At 30.8% G+C, this 12,565-nt stretch overlaps 1 protein-coding gene across 1 annotated transcript in view; it reads right to left on the minus strand.

Annotated features, from left to right (window-relative positions):
- LOC118199069 (uncharacterized) overlaps positions 1 to 12,565 on the minus strand; it is a 444,531-nt gene that overhangs the window by 43,094 nt on the left and 388,872 nt on the right. The window contains exon 3 of the mRNA XM_085807076.1: positions 5,643 to 5,957. Within this exon, the coding sequence (XP_085663202.1) occupies positions 5,643 to 5,957 (315 nt within the window). The remainder of the gene's footprint in view (positions 1 to 5,642; positions 5,958 to 12,565) is intronic.

A 12,565-nucleotide genomic window follows, 5' to 3' on the forward strand; every position in this document is an offset into this window, starting at 1 on the left:
GCAGTTTTTCTTCATTTAATTTAAACTTATTTCCTCGAATTTCATTACCGAATCATCATTTACCCGAATTTCATTAGAGATAAATTTCTCATTCATTTAAATTTCTCATTTCGCGACAAGGTAAAATAGCAGTCCTATATACAAAATATAGTAGTCCTATATACAAAATTTCAAGGGTCTGAGGCTACTCGTTTCTGAGTTATGCGAGATATATATATGCAATACATCATTAAATTGCATTCGATAGCGGTCAAAATGAATATTTTCGTTGAAACATGATACCGAGAGTATTTCGTTACAATAATCTCTTTACTTCATTAAAGGGAGTAAAAATTCTTTATTTGTTCTATGCTGAGATGGGAGAAAGGCTGAGTAAGACAATTCTAGTACAAATATTACATATAGTATGATATCGGTTACACAGCCACTTGTCTTCTCTTGACTGTAGATACACGAATTTGCACTAACCTGAAATTTTAATGCTTTGTTTGGCTGCCGTAGGTGTAAAATTGTTAAGAAGAATATAGAAATGTGTATAGAAAAGAAGCGACTGATTTTCCTAATATTGTTATAAGCACAAATAGTTGACAAAACGTATCATAGCATTAAAATGGGATTAAATAGTCTTAAATAATTAAAATGGGATTAAGTAGTCTTAAATAATTAAAATGGGATTAAATAGTCTTAAATAATTAAAATGGGATTAAATAGTCTTAAATTAAATGAGTCTTAAATAGCGCATTTTAAGCATAATAAATTTGGATATGAGCTATATTAACCTATTCCAATTAAATGCTGCAGAAGAATGAATTAAAAGCTGAACATAGTGAACGAAGTTTGAACTCAGTTCTTTTAAGTAAAAAAGAAGGGATGATTAAATAATGTCTTATTATTCTTGGTAGTAAAACAGTAGTTGCTACTTTTGATTTTATGCTTTTTCTATCTGAAGTGTGTGAAAAATAAATGAATATATATATTTGTTGACTGACTTTCTTTTTCAATATCATCAACATTTAGTTTTATTTAATTCCACAATGCATTTTAACGGAATAGGAATCAATGTATATTTCAAAGTGAAAAGCGTGAAATACTTCATCCGGAGAGACTTTCCTCATATTGACTACCACGTTTCTTTTTCCCAGTACATTATTGAGCTTTTCCTGCTAACAGGGATTTCAACATTTTTAATATATGAATTTAAAAATTAATTTCGTCTCTAAGAAGGTATAAAATAGACTTTTCATGTCTTTAGCTGAAACATTATTGTAGTGCGAATATTTCTTCAAATGTATGTAATTAATTGTGTTTCAAAGGAAAGAGTGTACGATTATTTTCTCTTTTTCCGTCTGAAGCCCAATTATAATGTATTTACAATCGGGTAGGTTTCTGGTGACTGAGCAAGTCTGCACCAGATTTCTAAAATTTTCTTTGCGAGAAACCTGATTATGAGCCAAATGGATCTTTCAAGAAATTATTCCTCTTAAGGTTGGTAGTTATCGGGTATGATTCCGTAATACACAGCTGGATTTCAACATTTAAAAACTGAATGCACTCTAAAGAATATTAGATCCAGGTAATTTTTAAATCTCTGGGTCAGATATATTAAAAGAGTTATTTTTTGCGTGGCATTTACGAACAAAGATTTACTTCAACTAGCAGTCGAAGCCAGCCTGTTACGTTTCCTATTACATGATTACTCTTCAAGAATTAGAACTTTATCTTTTACGCAATTTAAGTTTCTGTTTCAAATTTTTGATCATTACCCTTTCATATTATAAAATATGAGAATAATTAGACCCTTCTTCAATCACTGTGAACAAATAAAATATTTTATAACAGGATACTCAAAGAAATAGTTCTGAAAGTCAAGTAATTTTTCATTTCTGATCTAGACCATACGATCTAATTGAGAATTACAATATTATTTAAAAAAAGTCTGGCAATTGATTAACGAAGAATATCATTTTCCAGGAAAACTAACTTCTAGAAAATGCTCCGTATGTCTATAAAGTTGACGAACTATAACAAAAGTTGGTAAATAAATGCTTCTGAAAACACAAAGCTGTACATTTTAGAAGACACACAGGGTAGAACTACTTGACTTATAGAACATGCAGTTTCAAAAGAGAATTTATATCCTCATCGTTCGTTTAGTAGTAATGAAGGAAATGGAGATAATGATGCAATTTCACTTCAGTACAGCAAATACTAGCGATATAAAACTAAGACTAAAGCGACATAAAATGTAACTTCTGAAAGAAAGGGCGCAAAATATAGGACCGAGAATCAAAAAATATTTGCCCATCTGAGTTGAGTTATGGTCACTCATTTCGAACAATGTCAAACATACTAAAATTGGAAAAATGATAGAAAATAAAGAAGATTCACAAGAAGATGAAAAGATTTCGCTGTCTGACACCGAAGATATAAATTCATGAGCTTTTAAAGGATTAAATCTCTTTCAATGGATGTGCGAGTCTAGACTGATTGCCGCGAAAAATCATAGTAATGCTGATATTGGAGCTGTCAAAAAGAGCTTCGGATATTGATGGCAAAATTTTAGGTCATATAAACGAAGATATTTTTTCCTCCGAGAAATTACCCTCATTTGGTGCCTGCGACGCAATTAGTTTAATTAAATTATGAAAATTATGAAACAATAAATTCATGCTGTCGTGATAAAATGCAGATAACAATATTTCCTTTTGCAGAATGGTCTCTGCTGTTCAAATAAGCAAAGCAAGAGTAAGCAAAACAAAATGATATTATAAATGGAAAGTAAACACGTACATGCTTAAAAATCTTTCCTCAAGAGATGCACTTATGTGTATATATATCTCATATTTTTAACTAAAACAATATGGTTATTCTCTTTAATATCATAAATTAACTAGCAGTTAAATATCATTTGTATTAATACTGAAATCCATTAAAGAAATTTTCTTTTCCTGATGTTGAAACCCAGATTTGATCCCCATAAAATGGGTTGATTACTGCCTTATAAGAAAGAAATGCGTATCATTAATGCCCATTAAATATTTTTGTTCCAGACATATATCCATCAACTTTGTCTAGTTATTTAACATAAAATAAAATCTGCCAAACTGCATCTCTTCTCAGATAATAAAAATATGTATTTGAGCAATAAGCCTAGAAATTTGAAACAGCATGAAAGTTGGTTATATTGTAATAATCTTCAGGATAGAAGGAATTATTGAATTTTAAACGTGCATGCTCTCGCGGAGTAAGCGTTTAGCATATAAGCGTTTACCGGCTAGTAAAGTGGAATATCCGTGGTTCGAATCCAAATGAAAGCATAGCTGAGTTTTCATGTTTTCTGGCCTAGAATATCTAGTTTTCTCAACAGTAGCGCCCGAACTGAAATTTAGTAAATGACAATTCATCACCATTTGTAGACTAGATGTTACGCTTTTCTCCAACTTCCCTATGCCCTGGGGGAGAATATAAGGAAATATCAGATGCCCTATGCATATTCTAGTAGTGCGAATGGTAACATATGCGGAAAATCCGTGTTTCAAATCCCAGCTAGGGTTTACCTGTTTTTTCATGTTTCCTGCTACGAAAAACTTACAAACATACTTCTATCTCACATTTGAAAAGTTTATTTTGAGAAACTAAAGGATGTTTACATACGTATTTCGATATATCTAAAAATAAATATATAACTTTTTGCTTTCTTCTTGGGTCTTCAGCTGCGCTGTCGAAATGAAGCATCTTGACGCACGAAAATCTAATTTTATTTCCAGAATTTAAAGAGTTTTAAATTCGGGATTTGATCAGGCATGGTTTTCTCAACGCTTCAAGTTTAACTGCACTTAGGATACATCTCACATTGTGTTCGGTTACATATGATTCATATATTGGGCAAAATGCTTTCTAAATCCAAATTTGGTAAATACATTTGAATGTAATTCTTTCATCCTGTTTTCTAGAGTGAGCCATTTTATTTGTGATCTAATCTCTTTATATTATAGTTTGATTTTTATTTATAATGCTTAAACCTAATTTTTATGCATTTGTTATTCACTTTAAAAGTTTGTTGCTTTGAAAACATAACAGTATTCTGACAACATTGAATACTTTTGTTTAATAATGTTTTTACCCGTTTTTTGTTTGGTAATAAAATATTTTCTTTCATGCGTCAGGTAAATTTATTTATAACAAGTAATTGTTTATTATATTTCTTCCTGTGGATGTAATAATGTACATGATTTAATGCAATATTCACAATAAGAATTCAGTACTGAAATTTTAGTTATCTGAAACTAATACATTTGCAACTTTACTGCGCAATGTTTCACTCTCTATATTTAAAGGTTAAAAAAAAAAAAAAAAAAAAAAAAAAAAAAAAAAAAAAACGAAACGGAAAGAAAGAAAGTAGATACTTTTATGTTTCTTGCTTTCCTTAAAACACACATAAACTTCCGAATTTTGTACATATCACCGTAAGTGTTTGATCATAATGTTCATAAACCACACTGAGACAAAACTTCGCGATTTTCTTATTATTCAGAAATACTGAATAAGTGAGCGTACATGATTTAATGTTTCCCGAAGCAACATGACCAAGTGTCGAATTTATCTTTTCAGTATAGCTATTTTTGGCAAAATTTTCTCTATAGGAAGAAAAGAAGCTTTTAGGAAATTTGCCAAAAACAACTTTTTTCTCTGAAGAAATGAGTAAAAATCTATCTGCCTTCCTCCTTTTCTCTAAAAAGGTGATATTCAAGATGAATACGTCAGTCACAGCTGCTAGATACAAAAATGATTTATTTGAAAAACATTTTCGTTCATTATGATAAGCTATAGCTATCATTTGAGTGTTCACCCAATGATCAGATTTTTAAAACTATTTTTAAGAACTGAATTTGTCTTGAGATCTACGTATGCTCCGATGTAACTAAAATATTTGACATAATATTCCTTCTAGTGATACTCGTTCTAAGCGACATGCTCTATCACTATTTTACTTTTAATTTATTTACTTATATTCAAAATGAATATAATCAAAGTTATAAAAAATGTTAAGGTATTAAAAATTTGCACTATTTTTTCTAAATTTAAAAGGCTATTACTGGACAATAATAAACAGATAAACTATTCACCACTCTCAAAATGCAGGACTTTGGTGTGTTGAATATATACTACTACTTATAAAAATTTAAAAGTAGTTATTTTAAGCTAATTAAAGAATCATAAATTTAAGCTTTAATTTAGACAAATCGTTTACAACCGAATTTCACTTCTGGAAGAAATGGCTTAGAAAGTGAAAAATGTTTTCAGTACGTTAAAATTTAATCATTAGACTATTTATATAGTATGCAAGCATGAAAATCATATTATGTCATATTTGCATCATATTATGTCTAATAATTTTAATTATGCATTGGATTTCACTGATGATATGACTATTATGGATACCATGACTATTAAATTTTACTGTTGTTTGAAAGATAAAAGGCAATTTCGAGAGACTTATTCAGTACTATTTATTTCATTATTTCATGCCACATAATCAGAATGAAGGGAAAGATTAGAAACTTGATTTTTATGGGATTATATTTCAAACAGAGCTTCATTTCCTTTAATTGATATAAAAGATAAATTTTGAATAACCTTACCTCCAAACAATTTGTACCTTATACCACGTCTCCAAGAGGTCTTATCTATTACAAAATAGCATCTAAATGAGATGTTAGTGTAGCTGGTCCAGTCGCTTATGAAATACTGTTTGTTTAAAGTCACTTCATAGGTGTGATTTCGTAGAGTGATCACTCTATCAAAAGGAACACTCGTTAGAAAGTGGTTAGCTTCTTCGTTATAAATTCCACAAGATGCTGAGGGCTTAGGAAACAGCCCAACACAATGCATGCGAATGGTTTCTGTGCATGTGTCCATGTCTAGATGGGTAGTCCATACATTATCCTGGCAAGCATCTGCGAAAAGTTTCATAGAGAAGTTATTAAGAGCAAAGTTTTCAGAAAATAATGTAATAGATATTCTAAAAACATATATGAATTTATTTCTGCCAAATACTGAAACAATCACTAATTTTAGATTTGCAGATTTACGACCATGTTACTATATTTTTAGCATATCATTCTACATTAATATTTAAAAAATCTCATAAAATTTGTTTTCATACGCCGCAGCAAAATTCTAGGTTAAGTTGATGAGAGACAAGACGTATAGCACATAGCATATGAATAGAGGTTTGAAAATATTTTACTTAACAAACATATAATGAAACTATTAATGTACTTACGTGCCGTGTTAGGTTTTATGTTATGTATTTCAAAAGTATTATTAATATTATAAGGATTTTTATGTATGTTTGCATTGAATATTAAAAACCCAATCCCATAATAAAATTCAAAACTGCGGTTGTCCTATAAATTTATAAAAACAGAACTTTTATGACTGAAACAAAACAAATATATATTAAATTTAATTACGAATTTCCGCGTGCTTGATCTATCGAAATGATGATTTAACTCTTCAAAGACTGAAATATTTTTGGCTCATAAAATTAAATTTAAGTCTTACTTATATACAGCTACTTCCTTCTGGAGAATGAAAAATGGGTTCAGCTAAAAGATTACTAACTTGAGCACATATTGAGCTGAAATGGTGCAGCATAAGAAACGAGCAAATAAGAACTAAAAAAATAATTGTTACCTGAAAGTTATATCTTGTCACTGAGTATTAATACATTCCCAAGTATAAATAACCATTTCATATATTTTTGAAGAGATGAAATAAATGAACTTAATCTTGTTATCCTCTATCGGAGAAAATTATAAGATAATGTTTTCGCTAATGCATTTATTTAAAAAAGATAGGGTTAACAATAGGGATAATTAATCATTAAAACCCAAATTTGTAAAATAAATACAAATTTTTATAGATAGCATCAGAACATTTTATGGAAAATAATCAGTACAATTCCGGAAAAATATGCCAAAATAAATTATCTCAACTAGTGTTTTATGATACTTTATTTTGCTAATTTATGAGAAATAGAACAAAGCATTTACTTGTACACACTTATACAGGGTGGCGCGTAGTACATGATTATTGTTAAATAACTCAACACTGTGTGACCATGATAATGTAGTATATACAATGCCATTTCAGTTGTGAAGAAATGGGTGGAAAGACTGAAACAAAAGCAACGGGGCACAAAGCACTGAACTTTAGGACTAAGAAAAAAGGTACTGTAGAGACATTAGGTAGTTTTTAGAAGCAGCAGACTTGAAAAATGAGCAACGCCCTCGCCGAGAATAGCACCACGGGCATCTGGAATACGCGCCCAGCGTGCAGATCACCACACCACGAAGGCATGCCAAGAAGGAGGGGGAAATAATTTATATAGAAACTGTAGAGGCATTAGGTAGTTTTGGAAGCAGACAAGATGAAAAATTAGCAACGCCTTCGCCGGGAATCGAACCGCGGACCTATAGAATAAGCACCCAGCGTGCAGACCACCACACCACGAAGGCATGCCGAGAAGGCGGGAGAAAGACCTTATAGTAGAAACTCCAGAGATTATCCGAACAGTAAATGCGGCGGTCGAGCAATGTCCGCAACGTTCTGCACGACAACATGCCAAGTCTTTAGAATTAGTATGTCGGAGTTTGGGTAGAATATTGTCTAAAGATTTTAAACTGCATCCATCTAATGTCCAGGTAATCCATGCGTTGCCGGATAGCGATTTGCACAATTGGCAAATGTTTGCCGAAACATTTTTAGCCAAATATAATGAATATCCAAAATTCCTTGAAAATTTGTGGATGGCTCAAAGCTGCGATATTTGATGAACTCAAAGATGATGGATGACAAAGCTTCGATATGTGAAGAGATTCGATCCGTTACTGCGGACGTACTGCAGAAAGTTATGAGAAACGTCCATTTCGAATGCGAGAATGTTACCTTAGAAAGAAACGCCATTTACTGGACACTTTTTTCAAAAAGTGAGTTATTTTTATTTTTATAAAAATGGCATACTTATACCTTCTTATATCAAGAATTATGCAAAAATGTCTATAATATCACTGTACATTATGGCATTTTCAAAATCTCCCCTATCCGTGCTCATCCCTATACTTCTGTTACTGAATGCTGTTTATAAAAAGATGTGACACTGACACATTTTTCTCTAGTTAATGTAAAGCATACTTGCAAAGATATTTTAAATCACTTTCGGAGTTTTCATGTAATCCAAATACAGCTGAAAGTTTCCGATTTTTAGAATAATTTTGATAAAAATAAAAATAGAATTTGATGTGGATACCACATGACATCCTTGTACGCCTATTAAACTAACACATTTCTTGCTGCACTTCATTTAAATTTATTTCCTCGAATTATTTTAACTTAATCAACCGATCCCTCAAGGCAAGTTGAAACTAGTATACTGCAAATTTTGAAATTAAATATCTCAGTAAATTTTTGTCGAAGGGAATCAAACTTCTTATAACTTTATTTTTTCATAACGAATATACAACGTTCCCAAATATAAGTATAACAATCGGAAGATCACATTAAAAGTTAGATTTCGCTATTTTTCAAAACTTAATTTGTTTCGAATATCTGCCACTACCAAATATGAACATTTTCTCATATAAACACTTCTGCAGCTAGAAGTATATGATTACGACCAACAATTGCAAAAATGAAAGCCGGATAAAGATTTTTACGCCATATGAAGGATGATGGCTATATAAAAAAGAGAGGTAAACAGCGATCCCATATACAAAATTTTAACTTTCTACTGCTAATCGTTTTCGAGTTATATGAAATTCATACATATGTAAGTATACCTGTCACAAAAAAAATTCCCTTTGAACCGATATTATATACGTTTTGGAAAAGAGGTTCCTTTATTCTGTCCGTACGTACACATGTCACGCAAAAAGTCGTCCAAAGGGATTTGGAAACGGTCAAAATGTATATTTCCTTTGAAATATGGTACCTAAAAAATTTCGAGATTACAACGCTTTCTTTCCTTCGTACAAGGAAGTAGAAAGCAGATCTTTTGTACTAATACCTTCTGCTTCTTTTAAATTTATTTTTCTTTCAGAATGTCGTACGTAAACAAGCTATGGATTAAAGAATATGATAATTTATGGTGAAAGCGGGTGAATACGGTATTAAAACTTCTAAGAGGAAAATAAACAACATTATAAATTGGAAAAGAAAAACCATCAGTCACTACTTCTACATGGGAAGAAGACTCCAAACAAATACCCGAATAAGGTACGTACTGTTAAATCACTGGTAGCAAGAGAAATTCCGCCAATGCAAGAAATTAATTACAAAGCCTTTAAATACGTCTATAGCAACAATAAATACAATAATAAACTAAGATATACAACTTAAAAAATCTAAGAAACATAATGTTCACCAAATTTTGTCGATTTATGTGACTCGACGCAAAACCCTTTGTAGAACTCTGTATGGGAACTATTTAGCAGGAGATAAATGGAAATACACTGTGACCCTTCTTGAAGCATTGTCCACCTAAGAGACTGCAACAAAAGAGGGTCTATGTATTATAAAAAACGAATAGAAAAAATTATACAAACTTGATTCTGTTAATTCAAAGAAAGTTTCAGTAATGGGTTAATGACTGTCACAGGATTCTCTTACAAGAAGAAATTAAAATAACAAGAGTGAAAAAAATGTTAAAATCAACTCAAGAGAAAGTTTTACGTCTGATATTTACGGAAGAAATTCCTTTTCTTTATCCTTAGTGACTTCGTTAGTGAAAAGAGCGAAACTTCATCAATACAAAGCAACAAGTCATACTTTGAAAAGTACCACTGCATTCCTTGGTACAAAAACGAAAACTGATACAAGTATTGAATATATACATTTTTGCCGTATTCCTGCAAAGTTCCCTGACTTTTCACCTATAGATTTTTGTGCCTTTTTTTTCTTGAAAAGAGCTCTTTCTAACAGCAAACCCACTCCTACTGATGGACTCTGGACAGTAGTGGAAGAAATAGAAATCAATAAACTTGAAAATTTTACGAAAAGACATTCTATCGTGGAAATCAGAATGCTTATATTCCAGGAAAAAGGCTATCAGATTAAATATTTAAAAATGCTCCTTAACAGCCCCGAAATCATAGTAAAAATCTATAAGCTCCTTCTATAACCCAAAATTGTAATTAAAAGGATATTGTGCATATTTATGCACTGAAAGCTTCAATTTACGAGAGAAACTGCATTTTCGTATTCATTCAGTTTTACAATGAAAACATAGTAAATTAGTTTAGTGATTTTATTTAGTTTGAAATAGTAAATCATTTACTAAATTCATCCTTAACGAACCAAAGTCAGCCCGTTGTTACACTTAATAAAGTTATGTCATGTTTAGGAGCTAATATTTGCAATCATGCAATACCAGTTAAGATATTCTAATGAATATAATCATAAATCATAAGTATATTTCGTTTGCTATTAGATTATTAAATATGAAATTCTATTAAGATAATGATATCGTGATCAGGACTAAGTTTCTCTATATCATCCTCTACTTTATGAAATTGTAGGACAGGAAACAAATAATGAAATAACGACTTATCTAAATGAGCTGGAGAAATCTGCTTGAAGACAAATTTTGGCAATCTTCCCCACTCTATGCACTTCAACAGGAAATATAAATCATCCTTTTCAGAAAAGAAAACCATTATGCTATTAGAGATTGATTCGAAACCTCTGCGTTTTTATTGCAGTGGAAACTAATATCAGTTTCATTTGAATGAAAGCATCTCAATAAGTAATGAACAATGACATCTAATTAAAGAGCACTGAAACTCTTTATACTTTGTAAGCATGACTTAAATATTTTCAATAAAAAAAACAAAGCACATGAAAAATGTTTTCTGACTTGTACACACACACACACACACACACATATATATATATATATTTAACCGTGAAAGACTGAAATTTAGATAATGTCGACATTCTCTTGTGAATGTCAACATTCAGACAATCGCTTGCTGTATGCCCGAAATATTTGCTAAACATCCTTATTTCTAACTTAGACAGGTAAATGTCGGTTCAGTTTGTATAATTTCTTCATGGTGTTGCAATTTTCACAACCATTAGTGTAGTTCTAATGATAGAAGTTTAGGTTTCTTAAATATAGCAAAGACATATAAGCACAATCTGCATAAAGGAAGAGACGCTTTCAAGGAGGACTCTCTAAGTGAAACTGGCTTGTGTTCAAGTTCCACATGGAGGAACCAAGAAAAGCAAGAGCGTAGCCAATCCTTTCGCCAGGGTTCGAATTTTTGTCAAACTTCCAGCATTCAGCAGTCTTTAACTAATCTGCCATTGACGAGACCTGATGATCCAAGTATCAACCATTTTGCATTTTAGTAAACAAAAGAAAGGCGTAATGGCTAAATAGCATACAGAAACGAAAGGCGACAATTAATAAAGCTAATTAGTAAAGGAAAGCTTTCAGAGCTTTGTAATTTTGTACACTCGAATATTTCTTTATTATGTTTAAATGAAGAAAATTAATCCAATAAATTAAAAACAAAATTATTACTTTTCTGATTTTCAGCAAAGAAGTATTACAAGTATATTTGGACGAGAAGACAACAAGAAAGGGATATGCTTTCTATTTATATAAAATTTATTAGCTGAGTTTCAATACAAAATTAAGCACAATGAGGACATTAGTTGTTCTAGAAGTTGAAGAAAATTTTACATTTTGTGTATCTTGAAGAGAGAAGATAATTGTAATTTCGTAAGCTACTCAGTTGAACATATGCAGAGGAGCATAACTAATATTTCGTGTTATTAACTTAACTTCTCAGAAGATAACTGCAACTATTTTTGTTATCTTTTTAGTTTAATTTGAAATTTGTGACTTTTCATTGATCCTGTTTTTATAACAATATACGGTACGAAGTAACAATATACGGTACGAAGCTGGAATGGGTTCGTACATGAATGAATTGAATTCAAGTAATAACGATACCTTCAGTAACATTTAGATAAATAAAAAGTGCGTTTGTTTTAATATACTTCCTTAGAAGCAAAAAGAATATAAAGAGAGTCATTTTATTTAATTTATATAAGACATGAAATTATATTAAGTAAAGACATTCGATATTTTATGTTAAATGTGAGAGATAAGAGTATCCGGTCTGCATCACTAGTAGTTTTAAGAGCCGCTAATGAATTTTTTTTAATGACAAAAACAGTAGAGGCTCTACTTACATTAAATCTCATTTGATGTGTTTGCAAATTTATTTTACATTAAATATTTTTTTATGCAATAAATCTCTAATCATTTGCAGTCTTTTTTTATTGTCTTCAGGTTAGAAATTGCAGTGAACAGTTATTATTTTAACAATAATTGCCGATTGTAATTTACATGTTATTTTTATAGCAAGCAGGTTTATAAATGTGTCACAATAACTATATCTGACATGTGAATTAGTTAAACAAAAGTTTAAGAATAAGATATAGGGTAGATTACGAATTATATTAATGTCCCGCTAATTCCTGTTAGCTT

The sequence above is a fragment of the Stegodyphus dumicola genome, chromosome X1, assembly GCF_044657685.1.
Source record: "Stegodyphus dumicola isolate Sdum_Otavi_A_Nest chromosome X1, ASM4465768v1".
Lineage (NCBI taxonomy): Eukaryota > Metazoa > Arthropoda > Arachnida > Araneae > Eresidae > Stegodyphus > Stegodyphus dumicola.